Consider the following 24,661-nt stretch of genomic DNA (forward strand, 5'->3'; position numbering starts at 1 on the left):
TGTTTTCCCTAATGAGGAAGAGAAAGCTTATCAAAAGGGAAGATCTAACAGGAAACAAAGCCATAAACGTCTTGACTATAAGTCAATTGTATCTAATGTTACTTGTGGGAATGTAGACTCAAGAAATCATCAGAGAAATGTATACAAATACATATGCAGGAGCCTATGCATCACAATTATTTATAATACTGAACTATCAAAAACCACACAGTTGTGAGAACAAACACTAGATAATATGTGTAACTGCTTACCAGTGCATCAAACACAAGGAAGTCATATGCTTCATCGTCTGACATTTCCATCATTATGTTAAAAAGTGCGTCTAGCGTATCTTGCAAAAACTGAAGATAAGAAAAACAGAGAGGTTATTTGGTGCTTTCAGTTTAGCTCCAGACTGCAGAAATTCGGGGATAATTAGGTTTCAACAGAATAGGTTTAAAAATAGCATTTTTCTAAAAACTGGCACACTTGCTTCCCAATTTAGACAAGTTTTATGAACTAAGGATGCAGTGGCTGTAGTCCTAACTGTGAATATATAAACATACCTTAACAATTTCTCCTCCATCCACCTCCATTAACTTCTTTAAGTTGCGTTTAATGTTCTGAGGGTTCGAACGCCAATTTAACAAGCCTAACAGGTCAACTAGGAAGAACAACCACAAACCATAAGCGTTAGACACGGATTAGCAGAGCAACGCACACCATTTCAGGACACAGTGGCAGAGCTCTCTAGAAAAGATCATTGCTCCTAACGGTGGCTAATACCTTATGCAGTCTTCTAATTTACTGTCTCCTACCTAAATCAGAGAAAACCTTGGGGTCTTCTTTCCTTCTTCAGAGGAAAAAAACCAACCACGAATGTACAAGAACAAAAAATGATGCCCGAATAGAACTCACGTCTCTCATATAAGACATCACAGCCTTACCGATGAAACACTTAAATAACCTTCCTACCTTTAATTTGCTGCATTGCTTAATTTGTCCCTTGTCACTATGTGTGTCTCGGTGGATGCAGAGGGGAAAATAAAAACTTACATATGTGCATTGATTCATTTAAATATCATATCCACACTGTACAGCAGATTTTATTTTTTTTTAACTTAAAAGAATTTTTTTTAATATTGTAGTTGATTTACAATGTTGTATTAGTTTCAGGTGTACAGCCAAGTGACTTAGTTATACATATACATATATCTATTCTTTTTCAGACTCTATTTCCCATATAGATTATTACAGAGTATTGAGTAGAGTTCCCTGTGCTATACAGTAGGTCTTTGTTGGTTATCTGTTTTATATATAGTAGTGTGTATATGTTAATCCCAACCTCCTAATTTATCCCTCCCACTGACCTTCCCCCTTTGGTAACCAGAGAGCAGATTTTATTTCTTCCATTTTTGAGATGAGGAAACAGAGGTTTTGTGAAATTAAATTACTTGTCTTAGGTCACACAACTGCCAGGGAGTGGTATGAATGGAATTTAATGAGATTTATCTGATTCCCCAAAACCATGTCCTTGCTACTCTGTCATACTGCCTCCCCAGAGTCCTTCAAAGAAATAAACAGAAGAGCAGATCAGATGGGTTGCTATCTTGAAAAGAAGGCAGAACAGATGAATGGTCCTTAGGGTAAGTCTGGGACAAAAGTCTTGAGGTGTTTTTGGACTTAAAAATGCAGAATTTGGGATCTTTAAGTCCCTTACAGCTTTAATGAATGTCTAGATACTAAAAGTGAACTAACAGGGAAACAAAGCAGGCAGCTGGACTGTTACGACTTCATCATTTTGTTTAGTGCATCATGTTACTATTTACAGAGCAGTATCTAGTAAAAGTAGCAATCTGTACTTTTTAATCAATGGATTTGTACAAATATATATTTATCAGCAGCTGAAAATGTATTCTGTTCATTAGAACAGTCAATTTGCTTCAGTGTGTTTGTTCTACTGGCTTGCAGACTGTTTAGTCCCTGGGAAGCCTCCAAAGCCTAGAGACCTCCCACTGTCAACTGAATAAAGTCCCAATACCAGTCAGAGAAGGCAGTAAGGCCCCTCCTATGACCCTCCTGCCGGCCCATCGCAGTCAGACAGATCAACTCAATACTCCCCAAGCTATGGCATGCTCTGAAATCGCTCCCCGTCTTTGCATATGTCTTCCCTTTGTCTGAAATGCCCAGAAATACTTACAATACTGTGTATTCAGTCAGCTGCTACTTCTACTTCAAGACCCATCTCAAACATTATTCCCTCTGGGAAGACAGACCCAATCATTCTCTGCTATCTGCACTCCTTGCCCACATACACATACCTTAGGGCAAGTAATTAACAACACACTTGGTATCTCTTTGGCTCTTCCCATAGATTTAGACATTCCAGGGAAGGAACCTTATTGCACTCCTTCTTATACCGCATCATAGCACTAGCCACCTGGTAGGTATTCAATACATGCTGGATCAAAGATTGAACAGATGGATGGAAACAGAACCAGGAGTCCCAAGGAAGCTGGTAGTGTACTCAAGACAATTCTTCACTTTCTTCATTCCGTAAGTAAGTACTTAATAATAGGCACTGTGCTACGCCTATCCACTAGGCACTGTCTACTTCCATCTTCCCATCTCCTATTTTTGCCATGTGCTAGTCAACCGTACCGTGCCGTTTGTTACCTCACCATTTGTTACCTGCCATTTGTGGCTGCCTAAGGAAAAGGATTTGGATACTTCATCATGCTGAAGAGTCACGCAGCAGATTTAAGAATCTGCAAGGAACCCACTAATCAGTCTAGAGGTTTACTCCCTAGAGATATTTGCATGCCCCATCACTGCTCATATTAGGAATAGATTTGGCATCTGGTGAATCATAAGGTCTTAGGGCAAGAAAAGTGGTGACACGGTGTTACAGAAACAGCCCTAGACTCACCGTGTTTCTGGGATTCATACAGGTTGATGAATAGCTCTGGTTAATTTCATTTGATTGCTGTAGAGTATCTATCCCATCGTATGGAGGTACCAGAATTTATCCATTCTACTGTCGATAAACAACCAGTTGGGTTGTGGTTTTGAGCTGTCACAAACAATTCTGCTGCAAACATTCTCATATGCCTATCTGGTATCAGCAGCTTTTCTGAGGTATAAAACTAGACTACATTTCTGGATTATCAAGAATGACCACCTCTAACCATATTAGATACTATTAAATGTTATCCAAAGTCGTCCCAATTTACATCACCGTCAGAAGTATGTAAGAATTGGGACTTCCCTGGCGGTCCAGTGGTTAGGACTCTGCGCTTCCACTGCAGGGGGCACGGGTTTGATCCTTGGTTGGGGAACTAAGATCCCACATGCCTCGAGGCCAAAAAAAAAAAAGTATATAACAATTCACAGTACTCTGAATGATAATCCCCAAATTTAGGGTAGTGATGACCTTTGGGAAAGGGTTAGGGACCATAACGTTTAAAAAAGAAAAGAATGACAAAGAAAAACCCTAAGTTTTGGAGTTACAAATATCTGTTTTCAGACCCAAGTCCACCACTTATGAGTTTAGGCAAAATATTTCAGCACCTCAGCTCGGCGCTCTGATCAGTAAACTGAGGTTAATAATGACAACATTGGTGTCTTCACGTGCTAGGCTGTCGGTGGGTAAAATGAGATGTCTGTGAATGGCCTGGCACAGGTCCACACCTGCAGAGACTTGACTCCTCTCTCCCTCTCCTCTATTCTCACCCTCCATACGGGCCCAGCAACAAAATGATCCCATATAAATCAGTCTGTTCTAGTTTTGAAAAAATTCATAAAATAATGAAGGTGCCTACAGGCTCTGTTTGTAACAAAGTCCAGTGGCTTTTAACTTTGGAGTCTGAATAGCCCTCCAAAGGCTAAGGAGAAACGTCTTTGGTCATGGCCTCCGAGTGAAAGAACAGCTACCCTCCTCTTGATCAACAAATGCCCTCATAGAGTTGATGATTTATTCATGTTCCTCAGCTTCTTCTTTCTCAGAAGAAATTGAATTGGTTCTTTATCACTCCCATCAAATTAGAAGAAAGCAAACACACTTATTATCTGTCACTGGGAATGTCCCATTTTCTCTGATGCTCATGTCACCTCATCTTCCCCAAATCTGTTCCCTCTTCCTACCCCCATCCAGATTGACAGCAGGTCACCCCGCTCTGGTTTAGATGAGTTTGCCTCTTTAAGTCTTCTTTGGGACAGGATATTCTTGGAGACTTTTTTAAAAAAGTATGCTGAATGTTTTTGAGATCTAAACACTAGGAACGGGATGACAACATATGGAAGAGGACAGTTCTACCCGATGGAAGTTTCTGTGATGATGGGAACGTTGCAACCTGTGCTGTCCAGTAGGAAAGTCACCAGACACAGAAAACCACTGAGCACTTGAAATGGGGCGAATGCAACCAAGGAACTGCAGTCATACCTTCACTTGACTTTAATTAATTTAAATTTCGCAAGCTACATAAGGCGCAGGACAGCACAGGTTTGGAACATTTAGAAGATGCGTGATATTGGTATCAGCTCATCAAGTTAAGTACTGCTACCTGTCAATAAGCTTCCCGAAGTTTTGCCTGGGAGATAATAAACAATGTAACAATATGGTTATCTCTAACCATTATCTCTAATAAGTTAATTTTACAAACTTTTATCACTTGTTTTCTTCAAACCTAGTCTCTAGGAAGGATAATCTACTAAATGTTTGGTAAACGCTGTCTCTTTCGAATATCCCTTTAGAGCCCCAAAAGTACATCGATGCTTTCTATCATCTACCATCAGAGCTAAAAAAAAAATAACATTTTGACATTTCATAGTTAAAAATTTGGAAAATACCAGAAAGAATAAAGAAAATAAGAACTATCATCCAAACTTTTAGAGTAATTATTTTTTTAGCCTTTTTCTGTGTACGTATAATAACGATGGTGATGACAACAGTTAGTACTCATGTAGTGTTTACAATGTGCTACTCATTGTTGCTTTGCTTCTACTTATTTTAATTTACTTCATTCTTTGAAATAAATACTATCATTACTCCCATTCTAAAACTAAGGAAACCAAGTCACAGAGAGGTCAACTGACTTGCCCAAGATGAACCAGCTAGTAAGTGGCAGAGCTGGGATCTGAACCCAGGCATTAGGCTCCAAATTATCCTCATACATTTAAACAAAACCGGGATTATACTCTACATAGTGTTAACATTTTCCCATGTCTTTGACTGTTTTGAAATATATTTCACAGCTGCATATATTTTATCATTTAATAACATTATATACTTTAACCTGACCCCAACTATTGGACATTTGGATTCTTTGCACTGTTCCCCTATTATGAATCATAGGGAAACATCCTCATATATAAATCTTTGTGCACATCTCTCATTGTCTGTTTAGGTTCAATTTCTAGGGGTCACAGTACTGGGTCAAAGAGTCTGAATACATTTAAGATCTTTGATACACCTTGTAAATCATCTCCCATAAACATTATACTACTTAACCTCGTATCAGCAGTTTATTTATGTTTACTTTTTCCCTAAAAAGGGTTATATCATTGATACAGTTTTCTCGTGTCTTCCATAAAGCTCAGAATGCCTTCTGGCTTAACTTTTAGTGTTTTTTTTTACTAATTAATAGACTTTTTTTTTTTTTGAGCAGTTTTAGGTTCACAGAAAAATTAAGCCCAAAGTACAGAGAGTTACCATATACCCCTTCAAGGATCCAGAGCTTCCCCTATTATTAACATCCTGCATTACTGTGGTACCTTTGTTACAAATGCTGAGTCAACACTGATAAAGATTATTAACTGAAGTCCATCGTTTAAGTGAGGGTTCGCTCTGTGCAGTATATTCTGCGGCTTTTGACAAATGTATAATGACGTGCATCCACGTACCCATTAGGGTATCATTTAGTATATAGTTTTACTGCCCTAAAAATCCCCCGTGCTCTGCCTATTCATCCCTCCCTCTCTCCCCAAGCCCTTTGTAACCACGGATCTTTTCATGTCTCCATAGTTTTGCCTTTTCTCTGGCTTAATTTTCGGTGCCTGCTTTTACTTTCCCATATGTAACAGCTCTCAGCCTCACTCTGTTGAGTCTAATCAATCGTCCAAGTTGAAATACTATCCATATTCTCTACGCCACCAAGATTCATCAAAATAAACAATACTGACCCGTTCTAAAGATCAACCACATGCTATCTGATCCTTGAGTGTACCTTATATCTCAGCTGTTTTGTCTACCTTATCACTTCCCTAAGGCAGAGCCCCCAAATATTCTCAGAGGTCAAAGGGACTAATCCTCCACACAGCACAGAGGACAAAGAATTTCTAAAGCAAGTCCCCAAAGCAGCTATTTCTTGGATCACTATATTCTGCAGGACTCCTTACAAATTACATAGGTTAAATGAATAAGAAGCTGTTATTGGCTATCAAATGTCATGATATACACAAGAGAAGTGAAAATTGCTATCAGATTTCATGAGGGGACAAAATGAAGCCGCATTTGAACTCTTCAGCTGATGTTATGGAAAATCTGACTGCTTGGGGAAAAAATCAAGAAAGAGGACTCTATATGGGAGACAGATGGAATGCTACCAGGAAACCCTCCCTGCTCTTTGCCATACCTGCTTGGGCAGGAGACTGATGCCCCTCTGCCAGTATCCTCCCCTTAGTACCAACATTTCTTGTTACATACATCATACAGAGCACAGTATCAGAGTTCTTTGCTGCCTTGAAGGAAGGAAACGTAAGACTTTGGATATTCACAGCTTCTGTTAATGAATACATTTATAGGTTTTACCATATTTAAAAACCACCAAAATGCTTCTCATTCTAGTGGAAAGGTAGACAAAGAAGCCTCAGGAAGAGCTTTAGCTATCTAATCAGTACTACCCAGAACATCACGTGATAGCCCAGGACCCTACCTCAGAAGACACAGCCCCACAGCGTCCAGTCCCCTGAGCCTAACAAAGAAGCCTAGGAGAACCAAATAGAAAACTCATGCTGGTGTCACTGAGGTCACCACACCTACCATTCTGAGTGAGCTTTGTGGAGCAGATGAGGGTGGCAATCTGAAAGCTGTCTTTTGTGCTATCCTTGTTTGGTGTAAAGTTGGCTAGGCTTTTGGATGCTTGGAGCTCCTTTTCTTCCATCTCCACTTTGGTTCCAGGCAGGGTCAGGTAGAATTTAGCATCTTCCATTTTCTTGTTGTCACCCTGCAAAGGAAGCATGTTAGGGACACCAAGTGGTGGACAAAATCTCTCATGTGCAAATAAATTAGTATCTATCATGAGCGCAGTGTATTTCCAACCTGAGAAATGAAGTTTTATCAAATTAGATCCCTTCCAATTCCAAGATACTGTGATACTGTCCCAGAGTTTGAGTCCAGAAATAATTTCAACATTGAATGAAAACAGAATAAGTTAGGAACTAGAAGTCAACATTCTAGTCTCTGCTATAAGTAAATACATAAAGAATAAGGTTGGATTTCATTTTCTTGAACATGTAAATGGTCACAATGATACTTCACTGGGTCCTTTGAGAAGAAACAGCTTGCCGTGGCTTCCAACACTATTTTTGAGCTCAGGAGCTGCTAAGGGAAATACACATCAAGTGGATTCATCTCAAAAAAGCTACCAACCGTGTGAAAAGCCTCCTGGATATTGTTGGACAAATGAGATCTTCCCAACATCTGCTTTCTGCTCTAAAATCTCAGTGGAAGCGATAGCTCTGCAGCAGTTAGAGGGAAGAATAAGGACACAACTGATAGGAGAAGAAAGGAGGCCACAGAGCGGAGAAATGGTGCCTGGCTCACGCTGATATGAAAACCACATCCTACCACATCCACCACACTGTAACCCAGCCCAGCAGTGCAACTATCAACGCTCCACATAGGCTGATGCAAAGAGCAGAATAACAGCCCTTGACTGTTCACCTCCACGGACGCCATGTGCACGAGAGGGAGGGACCATCATTTAAAAGACTAAAGGGATGGGAGATCATGCGGCTGGTGTGACCACAGTCCTCTGGGGTTCTAGACTTGAAGGGGGCAAACATGTACAGCCCGAGAGAAGTTTCTGATATTTATACACATAAGTCTGAAAGGAGCTTTCAGAACCAATTTCAGGGGGAGTAAATATGTCCTTAGCCACTTTCTGAGCCTCTTCCTTTAGCACCACCTTATAAACCACCAGATCATGCCTCCCGTCCTGCAGAGTGGTGCCGTCCGGGTTCATCAGCTTCACGAAGGCCACCCCGAAGGCTCGCTCGGATTTATCTCTGGCTGAAAAGACAGGAATACATGTCTGAGCAGGGCAGAAAGATACCAGGGGGTGATGGCTATGAGAGTTGATCGCACATTTTGCCCTGGGGTTTGGTGTTCAATCGTGCTATAAACAACACAGTTGAGCGAGCCCCAATAAGCCATACGTACCGTCCACGTCACAGACTCCTTGAAGGAAATAGTTCCCTAACTGAAATCTTCTGGTGCCCCCAAGTATGCGCTTTTTCCTATATTTGTAAATGAATGACATCAGTATCGACTCGGTCATCCAAATCAGAACTGTGGGTGTTGACACTGACCCCACCCCCATGCCAACTCCGCGTCCTGAGCGCCTCTGGAGGCTGTGCCTTTTCTCTCTGTCCCTGCTGTTCCCACCTGAGGCCAGGCCACCCTCACCTCTTCCCTGTGTTCCCACAAGATCTTCATAACAGATCTCTCTGTCTCCAGCTCTTCTCCACCCTCTGGGGATCTCCAAAATCATATCTAATCAAGTCAACTGCCCTGCTCCAAAACCTTCTCATGAGCTATCTCACTACTGCTGTTCTAAGACAGACTCAGTAAGTATTTTGTTTATTATCTTCCAAGGTTTGTGATGCCATCTAAGATTTCTGTTCCTCTCTTCTTTCCAAGATAGTAGCCCCGGTGCCAGGAGAAGTGGATGTGTCCTGTGGCATTTGGGGGAGGAGGGTCCAGCCTCCTGAGGAAGCAAAGGGCCTCTCTCCTGGTCTTCAGGTGTTGGCCTCTGAGCTCACCGTGTCCCCTGCTTAAATGTCTACGGCTGGGGTGACTCATGGCCTGTTCTCACCACAGGCACACCTCTAAGGTCTGCTGTGACTCGTGTTACCCAGATTGGCTGAGCATAGGATTATACTACAGTTTGTTCATCTGTTCTCCTGTTGACGGCCAATTTGGGGGTACCGTGACTAAAGCTGTTATAAATATATACAAAATCACAACCACCAGCACCACCCACACAGCATTCTTTAATGGCTCCTCCATAACAGAGTTCAAAAGAACCTTCATCTTTCATGATCTGGCTCTAGCCTGCCTGGAATCAGACCACTGACATGTCAATCCAGGAACTTACTAGCCCTGTGACCTTGGGCACATACCTAACATCTCTGTGCCTCAGTTTCTTTACATATAAATGTGGATTAGAATGTGTATGGGTCTTATTGATTACTGTAGATACTAAACAAGATGGTGTATAAACAGAGCTTCGCATAGTGTCTGGTACAAACTAAGAGCTTGATAAATGCTAGCTTAGTATGATGGAGAACTGTACGAAATTGCTGATAATTGACTATTTGCTGATACTTGACTATCTGATACTGACCTACAAAAATGGCAATTTCAGATGGTTCAATCTAATATCATGATGGCTCCCACTTTAGCCCTACCGAGCTCACTTTGCTTTTCAAACACATTTCTCCGCCAGCACCCTTCACTGGGCTAACTTCTGCTCACCTTCAAGTCTCAGCTAGGATGTAGGAAACCTTATGCATAAATCCCCAGGCGGGGTTAGGTGCTGTGCTTACTCCTTGATGTTTGCTGCTGTAACATGTATCATGTTGACCACCTGTTTTCTTGCTCATCTTCCTAACTCGACCACAGAGACTTTTCAGAGCAGTGACTGTGTCCTATTTGCTGTCATCTACCCAGGGCCTGGCCTGCAGTCTGGTAGGTAGATGGCATTCAAAAAATTCAGTTTGGAAGGAAGGACTGCATTTTTATGCAGTGCTGAATGAGAACAACACTTCCAGAAATGTTGTGATCAATCTGAAAATAATCAATATTCTCCTCTGTTCACACCTTAGGAAAGTCAACTCATAAACTGTGATCTAAGACTTGAAACAGTTCTTTCATGAAAAAAATAATAATTTGGGAAACAACAGATTGAACAGTTTTCTTGCTTCAGGATTTCTCAGCAATGTGGCAACATACACAGTGAACGTCTAAGAGGGAGACATAATATACAAGCACTTTCTATCCCTATTCAACTGGGAAACTCTTTTTGTCAGACAGCATCTATTAGCATTGTAGAACCTTAATGTTCATAGAACACATTTCAGGGAAATTCTGATATACAATGATAAACACAGATCTTGGAAGCCTAGAAAAACTCATTTTAAGATTTCCTTAGCTTCAATGAATCTTGAAATAAAGATGCCAAGTATCTCATTCTACAGACCCACAAAAGCACTGTCAAGCAAGAGTAAACAACTGTTTTGATTGAAATATGTCGTAGACCTCCTAATACTCACATTCCTGAGATGACCGGTGTCGGAAGGTAAATCTTATATGGCAGCGAGCAACTTCTTCTATAGCAATGGATACCTGCACAATAATAAGGAATATCAATACAGTCCCCTGCACTCATAGTTCATTTTATAAAATGAGGCACATTTCAGTATCTGATCACAGGAGTAATTCCTATAGAGTTAGATTTGGTGTAGGGTTTCATTCAAAGGAGATTTAGCTATTTTTCAAAACCAAAAGAATCTCAAGAGAAGATCACCTTTGCTGTTTACCATAGATTCTGAAAACGGAGATATTACAAATTTCTAGTGCTTTCTCAAGTGTGAAGCAGGAGATACTTCAGGGGGAAAAGATCAGTACTTTCAGGTCTGTGTGCAAGACTGCAGGTGTACATGGATATGTTAATAGTTAGGGCCTATAATAGAAGGAAAAGATAAAATACTGGGGACAAGGAAGCTTTTTTTTTTTTTTTTTTGCTGCTTACATATACAGTAGAGACAGGGGAAACAGAGGCATGGAGCAATGTACAGGGCAGAGAATTTGTAGCAAATAGTTAAATAAATTATGGCATGATTATATAATGGAATATTATGCAAGTATCTAAAAATATACTTCTGAAGGCTTTTTAATGCCTCAAGAGAGTTTGAAAAGGTACAATATAAATTTGTATGAACAGCATGATCCAAAACCTATGAAGTATATAAAATGGTGGAAAATGGTTACTTCTGAATTAAGATATTAGTACAACTTTTTTTTTTTTTTTAGTTTTCTATGGAGAGCTCATAAAACTTTGACAATCAGAAAAAGCCGACGTGGATAAAGAACAAGGTCCTACTGTATAGCACAGGGAACTATATTCAATATCCTGAAGTCAACCATAAAGGAAAACAATATAAAAAAGAATGTATATATATGTATAACTGAATCGCTTTGCTATACAGCAGAAATTAACACAACATTGTAAATCAACTATACTTCAGTAAAAAACCAGAACAACAAAAAAGGAAAGAGTTGATGGAGTCTGGGGCTCAGAAGAAGTGGAATCCAGTTTAGGCTCTGACACGAGCAGCTAGAGGAACTTGGTCACTTCACTTCTCTGAGTGTCAGTTACGTCATCAGAAAATGGGCTACTGCAACTCGGACCGTTTGTCGCAGAGCTACTGTGAGGCTCACACGAGCGGACTGATCTCGAGAGCGCTTTGGAATTTGTAAGACACATATTTAAATTGAAAAGAAGCCCAGCAAACTTGGTTAGAGGCCAAGAAGGAAAGAAATGTTAGGAAACTGCTTGCAGAGTGTGAAAATTTCCATTTGGTTCTGGACCATCTTGGCAGCCTCTTACATCATTACAACATCAAGTTTCTCTCTTCCAATTTCAACACGTTTACGAACGAGAATGTTACTTAAGATTTCTGAAGTTTGCGAAACAGAAATGAGCTTCTGCAGAGCTATGATGATCAATTCATTTCTGATTGCACACCACAGGCAACCTATCTAAAACTTCAGGATAAAGGAGGAGCGATTTGTGGGTAAAAAGAAGAAAGGGATCTAAACGAGGTTTCATATATGATAGGGGTTACTGATGACACATTCTCACCTTGACAGTCTCATACCAACAGGGCTGCTTGACTTGGTAATAGACCACTGATTTGTACTCAGAAATGCCTTCGTATCCAGCACCAGGATGAATTGCTTTCTTCAGATGGAAAGAAAAAATTAGGAGCGGGTAGTAATATCTAGAACACTAAGGGTATTCCACATGGCCAGCACATGCCTTACATTGGCATACATAAGCTGATTACATCTGGGGGTGAACAGTAGAGTGAGAATGAGTTTCCAAGAAAATATGGTGTATATATATATACAATGGAACACTACTCAGCTATAAAAAAGAATGAAATAATGCCATTTGTAGCAACATGGATGGACCTAGAGATTACCATACTAAGTGAAGTAAGTCAGACAGAGAAAGACAAATATCATATGATATCACTTATATGTGGAATCTTAAAGAAAATGATACAAATGAACAAAACACTCCTATTTACAAAACAGAAACAGACTCACAGACATAGGAAACAAACTTATGGTTACCAAAGGGGAAAGGTAGCGGGGAGGGATAATTAGGAAGTTGGCATTGACATATACACACTGCTATATATAAAACAGATACACAACAAGGACCTACTGTATAGCATAGGGAACTATACTCAATATTTTTTAATGACTTATATGGGAGAAGAATCTGAAAAATAATATAGATAGATAGATGGATGGATAACGGAACCACTTTGTTGTACACCTGAAACTAACACAACATTGTAAATAAACTACACTTCAATAAAAAAATAATTAAAAAAAAAAAAAAAAAAAGAAGAACGAGTTTCTAGCACTTTGAGGGTCCAAGTATCTCAATGTGTAGTAGCTAAGGCACCCAGCACAAGCTTAACATTCCTCTTTGCTGGAACTTTTCTTCTCTCTTCCATCCGAGCCATACACTGTCCTTTCTTTCTTTCTTCTTTCCTCTCTCAGGGAACAGAGGCCTAGAGAGGGTGACCGGGAGCTCCAGCATGCGTGCAGACACACTGCTGTGTGAGGTCCTGTCTATACTCTGCTTTAAGGACCTGGTGTGTAGGTGTGGCATGTTCACTCATTGTGTCTCTTCCTAGACATGAACCACTTAGTTCAGTAGCATCAGGCCTCCATGGGGGCACTTCCAAGCTAGTTACCAGAGCCGTGAAGATGTGTACTTGAACTCCTGGGGCAAAAGGACTCTCTCAACAGCACAAAGAAATCACTCCTGTACCATGGCCCACAGCATTCTGCTTATCCCTCTATGCAGAAGACAACTTGGTCAACTGATTCCTTGGAAGATGATCATATCCATGGGAAAGTGCAGGGGTTGTGTACTCGGCTGTGCCCCCGCCGTGAGGGACTCAGTGAATGGAGTGGATTCCAAAGCAGGTAACTATGGCTCATACAAGAGGAGCCAGATGTCAGCTGGGACAATGAAAGCCTCCCCCTGTCTCTCCTTCTCCTTGATGTCAGAATGAAGAGTAACTTCTGTTGGACCGGAAGGCAGGACACCTGTGTCCGTTCCCAGTGCCACCACTAAGTCCTGTGCTTCCCTGAGAAAATAGCTTATCCTTTCTGGGCTGCAGTTTCCTGATTCCTAAAACTAAAGAGCGTGGTAGTTGACCTCGAACCAAGAGCCTTTCTGGTGTAACAGCTCTAACGGGCGCATCTCCGCTGGTTTAGCTCACCCAGGGGGAGGGCGTGTGCCCTCCACATGACCTGGGCAGGAATGCCACTCCATGCCAGCCCCGGAGGACCTTATCAGTCTTGAAAGTGGCTAAATAACTTGAAAATGATACAGAATCTCTGCATCGGAAGTGTACACCTGAAATCCCTGGTGGCTTAAGGTCTTTCTCAGCACAGGAGAAATCATGAAAATAAGAGTCTACATGAATTTATTACTACAATTGGTGATTGCTAATCACAAATTTAACAGGTTTCCTATTTTTTCCTTGTGAAACACCAAATGCACTCTACAGTGGAGAACAATTAACATCATGCCCCAAGTCCTGTGGTTGTAAAGGAGCGTGTGATGGCAGCGGGACTGCTGGGGACACCACGTACCTCCAAGAGCCCGCCCTCCTCATCATACACAGACATGGTCACCTCCACGTTCTTCGGTGTCTTCTTTTTCCCTTTGTCAAACTCCCCATGGATCAGGGTGACGTAAATATCATTCCGAACATCTCCTGCAACACGACAACCCATCCTGTGAGTGGTGTTGTGTGGAGTCATTTTTAAATTTCAGGATGTAATAAGACGCAAATTATAAGTAAAATATAAAGTGTTCTGACTTGGTAATAAACTATTCATACAGCAGAAGTTTCTATGTGTATTGTTCCCTGTAGCTTACCTCATTCTACCTCTCTATATATACCACAGTGTCTTTGGAGTACAGTTTAGTGTCTATCAGCAGATGAATGGATAAAGAAGATGTGGTGTGTGTATACACACACACAGAAATGGAATACTACTCAGCCAGAAAAAAGAATAAAATTTTGCCATTTGCACCAACATGGATGGACTTGGAGGGTATTGGTGAAATAAGCCAGACAGACAGAGACAAATACTGTATATCACTTGTATGTGGAATCTAAAAATTAAAACAAACTAGTGAATATAACAAAAAAGACACAGCCTCACAGATATAGAGAAAAGCTAGTGGTTACCAGTGGGCAGAGGGAAGAGGGGATGGGCAAGATAGGGGTAGGGGAGGAAGAGGTATAAACCACTATGTATAAAATAAGCTACAAGGATATATTGTACAGCACAGGGACTATAGCCAATATTTTATATTAACTATAAATGAAATATAACCTGTAAAAGTTGTGAATCACTGTTGTACACATGAAACTTAACTAAGATTGTACATTAACTATATTGCAATAAAAAAACATGAGCAATGATTTATCCATAGGGATATTCACTGTGATATTGTTGGTGAATGTGAAAACTTGGAATCATCCTCGATTTCCAACCACAGAAACAGTTGAATAAATTATGGTACAGTAAAATGAAATAATATTGATTTACTCACTTAAAAAATGGACTGAGCACCTACTCTGTACCAAGCACTGTGTTAGGTGTTTGGGAAACGATGGTAAGCCATGCACCAGCCTTGCTCTCATGCAGCTGTAAGTCTGGTGGGCAAGAGAAGCATTCTCAGACAATCACCTGATGAAATGCATCATTACAAAAGAAGGGAAAAGCCAGGCTTGGTGAAAGCATCACACTAGGTCCCAACTTTGTTTGGAAGGTGTGGGAATCTCTCCTTTGAGCTGATATTGGAGGCGTTGGAGGAAGAGGGAGAGAGAATAGCATGTGCAAAGGCCCGGAGGTAGGAGATATATGATGCAAGTCCTCAAGTGAGGGGAAAGCTGTGGTGAGATGAGGCTAGAGACAGACATAAGACAAGTCTCCCTGAGGCCTGCAGGCCAAGTGAAGAATTTGTACCTTCATCCTAAATATAAACAGAAGTCATGTTTTCAGCAAAGAGGGAGTGGGACGAAATCAGATAGGCATTTATAAAAGATCATTCATGCTATGGTGTGGAGAATGAGGCAGAAAGATCAGAAACAGGAAAACCAGTTAGGAAGCGCTACCAGGGCACTTGTCCAGGGAATTGATGACAGTAGCTACAAGCTGGGTAGCAGCAACAGGATGGAGAGAAGGGGGTGGCACTGAGAGGCCTTTGAAAGGGAAAACTGGCAGGTCTCCTCCATTAATTTTGTGTGAGATGTAAAGGAAAGGAGTGTCAAGGGTGATCTTCAGGCTTCGTGTTTGTGCAGCTGGATGGATGAAGGGCTGTTCTCTTAGATAAAACACAACAGAAGAGTCAGGTCTAGATGCCCAGGATGACAAGTTCCAAATGCGGATTTTGAGTAAGAAATAAACAAGGAGAAGAGTGATCCAATGGGAAGAGGACCCACTCAAGTCCTGAGGCAGGAAGCAGTTGGATGGATGGTTGTGGAGTTTAAAGGAAGGGTCTTGGGCCTAGAGATTTGGATTTGGAGGCAACTAACACACAGAAGCAAAATGAGTGGATGACATCACCAAGGGAGGGAATAGAGGGGAGAAGGAAAGGGGTCCTGTTACAGATTGAATTGTGCCCCTCCCCCCAAATTCATATGTTAAAGAGGTGAATAAGGTAAAATGAGCTCATAGGGCGGGTCCTAATCCAATATGACTGGTGTCCTTATAAGAAAAGATTGGGACACAGACACACACAGACCGAGGGGTGACGGTGTGAGGACACAGTGAGAAGGGGGCCACCTGCAAACCAAGGAGAGAGGATTCAGAAGAAACAACCCAACAGATACATTGATCTTGGACTTCCGGCGTCCGGAACTGTGAGAAAACAAACTTCCATTGTTTAAGCCACACGGCCCGCAGTATTTTGTTATGGTAGCTCAAGCAAACTAAGACAGGGCATAAGGACCAAAGACTGAGGAACTCCAACATTTAAAGGTGAGGTCGAAGATGCTCAAGTGGCAGAGGAGTCCTGGGAGAGGGGGAACATTTCACGGAGGGAGTGGTCAACCTTGTCACGTACTGGCCCGAGACGACCATTATGCTAAAAATATCCAGTGGACTTGGTGACACTGTAATCTTTGGTGACTAGTGACGGCCATTCCAGACGGGACAGAGGGAGACTGGCAGGTGAGGAAACAGAGAGTATATAATCTCTTCCAAGAATTTAGCTATAGGAGAAAGTGCAGGAGAGGGAGGAGTTTAAGGTGAATCTGCAGCCTGTTTAAATGATGGTGAGAGGGAGCCCAGGTGAGTGATGTTAGCCCAGATCTATATTCCTCAAACCTGGCCGATTACCAGAATCCCCCACAGAGCCCTGGTCATACAAACTGCATCAGAGTCTCTGGAAAAATCTGGGAATCGGTATCTTCATATTTCCCAGGTGATCCTGATTGGCTGATCCAAAGACTAGCATATTTGGGAACCATCATCCGAGATGATTTTTTTTTTTTAAATTTTATTTATTTATTTATTTATTTATGGCTGTGTTGGGTCTTCGTTTCTGTGCGAGGGCTTTCTCTAGTTGCGGCAAGTGGGGGCCACTCTTCATTGCGGTGCGCGGGCCTCTCACTATCGCGGCCTCTCTTGTTGCGGAGCACAGGCTCCAGACGCGCAGGCTCAGTAGCTGTGGCTCATGGGCCTAGTTGCTCCGTGGCATGTGGAATCTTCCCAGACCAGGGCTCGAACCCGTGTCCCCTGCATTAGCAGGCAGACTCTCAACCACTGCACCACCAGGGAAGCCCCAGAACCTGAATTTTTATGCAATAGATAACAGCTTGATTTTTGAGAATTTTTCTAACATGCTAAAGATTGTTTATTCATATATTCTTTCTTCCTATCTATCAAGTATACAACATACTTATATTTTAATATTTATAACACATATATTTTATATAATACACATATATAAGGTTCCTCGAGGGGATGATTTCCTTTTACCACTATAACAATCAAGAAAGTAAATGGGGGCTTCCCTGGTGGCGCAGGGGTTAGGAATCCGCCTGCCAATGCAAGGGACACGGGTTCGATCCCTGGTCCTGGAAGATCCCACATACTGCGGAGCAACTAAGCCCGTGCGCCACAACTACTGAGCCTGTGCTCTAGAGCCTGTGCTCTAGAGCCCGTGCTCTGCAGCAAGAGTAGCCACTGCAATGAGAAGCCCGCGCACCGTGACAAAGAGGGGCCCCCGCTCGCCGCAACTAGAGAAAGCCCACGCGCAGCAACGAAGACCCAATGCAGCCAAAAATAAATAAATAAAATAAATAAATTTATTTTTTTAAAAAAAGAAAATAAATGGGTAAAATCAGTGAATTCACGAGAACACATATGCAGATTACCAAATTACCAGATTACGCGGTGGCAAAAGAAGATGAAACTAAAGTAGGAAACTGCAGAATGTTTACATTCTTGTCACCACAAGTATGGGGAGAGCCGAGAACATAGTTGGAGCTTAAGCCACTGGAGCAGAAGGTCCAGTTGAGTCTGAGCTGAGTGGGCACCTCGCTGGAATTTCCTGGCAAGGAGCTCACGGTGCTGGTGATGTCATCATGAGAAGAGGTACGTGCAGATGAAGCAAATTATTCTCGGGACAGAGAACCTGTGCTATTTAGCGCTACTTAATGGATGATCTAGGAAGTATTTCAGAGGGGCTTGTGCAGAACATAAAGGAAGAGAAAGCAAAGAGAAATTTCTGAGTACATTTAAAAGCGTTCTCTTGGGCTTGCACACTGGGTAGTTTTCTAAGGTACTGCAACCCCGTCTCTATCTCCCACCGTCTCGCTATCACTGAATGCAAATAATGAAATCTTACGGATCCATGTTGCCTCAAGAGTCCCATTAGAAGTGATGGCTGCATGGAACAAGGTCCTAGAGGACGCAGAACAGGTGAATCAAGCAAAGTGTTTACCTGGAAGGATTATTTCAGGAAAGCCCATTTTCCGGGCGATTGCTGTGGATCTATCCACCAAGTGTGAAAAGTTTTTCTGAACCTGTGTGAGGTCCCCCGGCAGTAGCTTCAAGGACACCCAAAGTCCTTGAAAGAAAGAAAAGATAAACTTTTAGTTCTTTGTTAATGATCCATATAATAAACACACACAAAGGCTGAGAAAAATATATGTGTGGTATTGATACAAAAACACATTATAAAGATGTAAATTCTCCCCTAGTTAACTTAGAATTTTAATGATACTCCCAACAAAATCACAGTAAGATTTCTTTGAGAATCTGACAGAAATGTGAATGGATGTTTACTTTGGGGAAAAAAAAATAAAGATAGCCCCTCTCAGATATCAAAATACTGTAAAGTTATAGTAATGAGTGATATTAGTAGTAGAAAAGATATATAAATCAATGGAAACAATGAAATCAAGTACTATTATATACAGCAATTAAACATAGCAAAAGAGACATAACAAATCATGAAAAATGGAACAATTCTATAAACGTGCTGGGATAATTTTCTAGCTACTTAGAACAGAATCAATCTAACCTCTCACCACACATTTTCACTAAAATAAATTCCTAATATAACAGAAAAGTAAACAGAAAAAAAGACAGGAAATTAAAGGAAAAAATAAGTGTATCACTGTCAAATCTCTGAGTACAAACCATTTTTCTAAGTAGAGAAACAAATGAAGAAATCACAAAAGCAAAAGAATTATCTATACAAACTGAAATTTTGATATTCATAAAAAGTAAAAGGTATACTTCATAAACCATATACTACATACGCTTATAAAAGGCATGGTGAAATACTTATAAGAAATTAGGAATTCATACTCATTAGAAGAAGAACATTCAGATCCTCACAAATAAACAGAAAATGATTATACAATTCACAAAGAAGTACAAAAAGTTTATAAATATTTGACAAACCAGAAATTGAAAAGTATGTGCCCTAAGTAAGACAAATTGTTATCTTCATTACACAAAGGGTTCACAAAAACTCTAGAAAGGAAGGGAAACTTTAGGAAACTCCTAAATATCAATACATATGAAGGCCAGATAATTCACTGTCACGTAGTTTTTAAAAAATGCTACGGTGGTCTACTTTTCACCTTTCAAACAGGTAAAGATTTTTAAACATAAGTTTGCAAAGTGGGCATATGGTAATTAGTGCCCACAGGAAGAAACCTATGGGAAGTATTCTGGAAATATGTACATCTCTGGGTTTAAGCCCGTTCCTATCATTTAGCCCAGAAATCCTACTTCCGGGAATTTTCTTGGGGATGCAGTCCTAAATATGGAAAAAGCTTCATGTATAAAGACAGTCATAGCAGAGTTATTTAAATTTATAATGGTAGCAAAATAGAAAGCATTTAAGTGTTTACCTAGGGATTCCATGCTCAAAAAATAAATAAATAAATAATCCAAGCAATGGAATATTACGCAGCCACAAAAAATATTTATGAAGAGCATGAAAACATTTGAAAAGTGTATTGCTAAGGAGGAGGAGAAGGGATGGTATTCTTTTTTCAGTTTTGTTAAAAAAAATTGTACATACACAGCAATCTATTTAGTGTAAGGGTTTTCCACTCTAACAAATTATATCCTTAGGTTAGGAGTTCCAAAACAACAGAAATGCATTTAGTTATTTATTTTCAGATTCTATGATTCCTCACATGTATTTACTACTCAGGATAACTGTGAACACATGGCAAATTAAATATGCTGAAACTGTTTCCTAATTGCTTCCACTTCAGAAGACAATTACAGGGTGGTTAAAAAAAAAAAAAATTGACTCAATCTTCAAAATTATCCCCAAATCATCACCATCTGAATTTTAGATTTTAAACTATTTTCCCTTATTATTTGAGTTAAAAATGCAGTTTCAATAAGCAGAACTCCTCTGAGTTAAAACTATATCAACAAAATGATATATAGGTGCTAAAAACAACTAAAAATGTTGTGCTAGGTAGCCCATTAGTTTATATTAATACATATTCATTTGCATTACTTTGGTCTCCTTCCTCTCAATTTTAGGAAATGTATTGGGAGAAACATATTCAGGGAGTGGAACATAATTATCCTCAAAACTCTTTTTCTTAACTAATGAGAACCTACTGTATAGCACAGGGGACTGTACTCAGTGCTCTGTGGTGACCTAAATGGGAAGGAAATCCAAAAAAGAGAGGATCTATGTATACGTATAACTGATTCACTTTGCTGTACATTAGAAACTAACACAACATTGTAAAGCAACTATACTCCAATAAAAATTAATTTTAAAACATTAAAAAAAAAACTTTTTCTTTGTGCCTTGACCTGTGGAAACAACACGGGGATTACAGGTCAGACAAAAGTGAGGAAAGACTCATGGGATGAGAATCTGTTCTACAGAATTTACAACATACAGCTGTGATCCAACTCTCTTAAATCTTAACTGTCTTTAAACGGAAACTGAGGTGGGCAGTCCCCAGCAGGGTCTGTTTTATATCAGAGAAAGATAGTGAAAGGGCCAGAGTCCAAGGACTCAGCTCTGAGCGCCACCCCTCCACCCCCACCAGAGTCCCCTCCCAGTTCAGTACATAGGGCTGTATACCTTGTCCTTTGTGATTCACTTCCTTGGCTGCTATCACTTTATTCAAGACTGAAGTGAGTGGCTCATTCTCCCCAATCACATGGGATGTTATCAGGGGCGACATGATTAGCTGCCTCTGCCGGATATAGGTTTCCATGGCAATTCTGGGAAAGTCAGAAATGATTGGTAAGGAAAAAAGGGGAAGTCTCTGCAGCACAGCCTCAGATAGTGGTGGGTCCCATGCACGTCATTTGGAAATATAAACAGTAAAGGAACCTAACTACAGGATACTTTCCATCTTTATTTTCCCACCGGGGGCCTACCTCAGACACCGAATTCATCTTGAAATGACTTGGGGTAATGAGGGGAAAAATAAACCCCAAGAACAAACAAAACCGACGGTCAAATTGTTAACAACTAAAACCAGGGGCAATGCTTGATGCACTTTATAAGGTGGGACAGGCTGCAGGAATGGAATGGTAGAAGGACGGAGGGAGGGGCAGGAAGACCCAGCCTCAAGTTCTGGCTCTACTTGCCAAGTGAGCTCTGCTAGAGTCTCCCCTCTGGACCTCAGTTTCCTCATCTGTAAGGATATGGGCCAGGATCACATGCCTTGAAGGCCCACATCTAGTGACAACACTCAATGTACAAGAGCGGTATGTACGCAGCGGCTTCGGGATGGTGTTCGTAGAACCCCACGTGATGAAGAACTATGTTTAGGGTTGCAATGGCACAGCCACCAGCAAATAAGAGCCACTTTAAAGATCACATCAGGCTGAGGCTCGTACAGGGGGATGAAAGAGCCAAACACAGCCCCCATTCTATGGAAAGCACAAGTGCTATCAATAACTGCATATCAGCCTGGAGCGGGACAACGGTGGCCAGTCTTCTCTGCTGTGGTTTTGTTCTCTTGCCCACGACACACAGGCCAGCTTTCTCTGCAGGGTTCAGACCTGTACCCTGACAATAGGGGGGAAGCATTCTGCAATATGGTCCTGAAAAGTGGGATTGCGACAGTCTGAGTTGTTTTCAAATGACTCCCTCTTAGACTAGCAGGATACACGCATAAAACTCTCCCAATATAATAATCGCTATAAAGCTTTCGAGGTAAGTTATGAAAGCATTTGCCATAAATCTTAGGAGTTCAATGCCAGAGGCTGTGATTTGCATCGTGAAAGCTGTACAGTGGCTGTTGGCCACACAGTGAGTGGTAATCAAGTTAGGGCTGGGCTCCTTGGAGACTCAAAGCTTGTATTATTATACGGTGGAGACAGTCTGAAAGCTCACTGTTTCAGCACGGCCGCTAGGTAAGAGCTGGTTCAGAAAGTAAGCGGGTAGGCACATAACCAAAGAAGAAACCCACCTCAGAAAGTGAGACAAATACAGAGAAACACATTTGAGATAACTCATATCCATAATGCGGCTCCTATTTTATATATATTTATAATATTATTTGTATGGAGTAGAATAAATTTCATATCCATGAATGCTGCCCCAATAATTCATATATATTGAAACATATATAATATTATATATGTTATTATATAATATTTCATATAACTCCCACATCCATGAATGCTGCTCCTAGTATATATATACATATAAAATATACATATATTATACATATATACATAGTACATAATTATAATATATGTATATATAATAGAAATAACATTCATGGATATGAAAATTATTTATATTTATCACAAGTATATTTATATTTTATGTATTTACATATTCACATTTATGCTATGTATTTTATTTAATATTTATTATATTTACATAAGATATTGTAATATAGTTGGTTTAATATATGAAATCATTTAATTTAATGCATTAATATAAAATTATATATTTTAATATATTATATGTACTAATTTAATATATCACACTTATTTAATATACTTAAATATACATATTTACATTGGGAGCAGCATTCATGAATTTGAAAGTTGTGTCATAATTCACACTAGCACTAAGCTACATAAAATATGTACCTCACCATATTCTTGGAGGGTCAGTGTATAGGTGGTAGGATACTAGATAAGCACATATTTTAAAAATTATTAATAGCAGCTTCTGGATGAGAAGGGAAGTACTACTTAGCACAAACTATTTATACTATTATATTTATAAACTTATCCAAAAGTGCTGGACTTTAAAATGAAAGATAAGGATTTTTATATTTTAAATAAAATTACATATAATACCTATTTATTGTAGAAAGAATAGTAAGCAGAGTTAAACCAAAAGAGGGGCAAAATCACCTAGAGTTACACCAACAGAAATAATCACTGTTAATTACGGAGTATATTCTTTGAAATTTCTAAATTTTAAGGGTTTTAATGCATTGTAACAATTTATATTCTTATAAGTAGTATTTATACCCACTGAACGCTGGATACCATATATTTTTAAAACTTCGTCAACCCCAAAACTAAACCTCGTTGTTTCATTTGCCTTTCATTGATTCTCAATGAATTTATAGGCCATTTCTTTGCATGTGTATGTTTCCTTCTTACTTCCTTATGAACTTGTATTAATTCCTTATAATTTAGAAATATTTATTCTTTTTCATAGACATTGCAAAGATATTATTAAATTTTTTCTATGCATAAGTTGTCTAAACTTTCTGTGAGGCTAAACCTATCAATTTTTCTTCTTTAGTCGAATCTTTGGTGTCTGACTCAGAAAGGCCTCCCACACATCACATCGTATAAAACTTTTGTTTTCCTACAGTACTTTAAGATTTTTGGCTCTTACACTTATATGTGTTATCATCTGGAATTTACAGTGGTGTAAGTTGGGAGATGAGGATCTAACTTATGTTTCTTAAATGGTTAGCTAATTTTCTCAAACACTATCCTTTGCATAGTTTATCTTTCTCCACTGATTTCAAAATTAATATTTTAAAATAATTTAAAAATATATATATAACCATATTACTTATTTCTAATAAAATCACATATTAACTCAAATATCCTTGGGCTGGTTTCTGGAATTCTCGGTTCGTCATATTGATCTGTTGTGGTGGCCGCGTATTGGCTGAGACAATCATTTTTTCTCACTGCCACGACTGCCCTGTTAGGAGTCAGATCCAGCAACGTCCCAGCCACCCGTGCGAGGTAAGGGGCGCGTGCTTGCTAGAGCATGAGCCAGTCATGATGTTCACACGTATGCTCCTTCAGCGTTACGGGGATAGAGAGTAGCTCTCCGACATCCCCCAGTGACCCACCCAGGGCTCCAGCTCCTAGACTCAGTATGGGGAGCTGAGTGCAGCTCTGCGGGGCAAGCTTCCATGCATTCCCAGGCTGGCTTTCCTCCGCTTGCAGGGAAACAAGGATTAGTCTACCCTTCACTCTCGCATCTCCTGAACCTTTGTTACTCAAAGTGTGAGCCCCAGACCTGCAGTAGCAGCATCACCTAGAAGCTTGTCAGATGCAGACTCCAGGCCCACCAGATCGCGTTTTGCATCCTAACAAGATCCCAGGTGATTCATGTGCAGGTTA

General features: G+C 40.2%; 1 protein-coding gene across 3 annotated transcripts in view; it reads right to left on the reverse strand.

Annotated features, from left to right (window-relative positions):
- Positions 1–24,661, reverse strand: part of DOCK5 (dedicator of cytokinesis 5) — a 213,877-nt gene that overhangs the window by 73,098 nt on the left and 116,118 nt on the right. For all 3 annotated transcript variants that reach the window (XR_005020335.1, XM_036855880.1, XM_036855882.1), the window contains 9 exons: positions 21,174–21,316; positions 18,540–18,665; positions 14,168–14,292; positions 12,126–12,224; positions 10,534–10,606; positions 8,166–8,269; positions 7,019–7,202; positions 546–643; positions 252–341 (listed from right to left, as the gene is read on the reverse strand). Coding sequence is in view for 2 of the 3 variants with exons in the window: in XM_036855880.1 (XP_036711775.1) it covers positions 252–341; positions 546–643; positions 7,019–7,202; positions 8,166–8,269; positions 10,534–10,606; positions 12,126–12,224; positions 14,168–14,292; positions 18,540–18,665; positions 21,174–21,316 (1,042 nt within the window). In the remaining variant the exon portion in view is untranslated. The remainder of the gene's footprint in view (positions 1–251; positions 342–545; positions 644–7,018; positions 7,203–8,165; positions 8,270–10,533; positions 10,607–12,125; positions 12,225–14,167; positions 14,293–18,539; positions 18,666–21,173; positions 21,317–24,661) is intronic.

Source organism: Balaenoptera musculus, chromosome 6 (genome assembly GCF_009873245.2).
Source record: "Balaenoptera musculus isolate JJ_BM4_2016_0621 chromosome 6, mBalMus1.pri.v3, whole genome shotgun sequence".
NCBI classification, from domain to species: domain Eukaryota; kingdom Metazoa; phylum Chordata; class Mammalia; order Artiodactyla; family Balaenopteridae; genus Balaenoptera; species Balaenoptera musculus.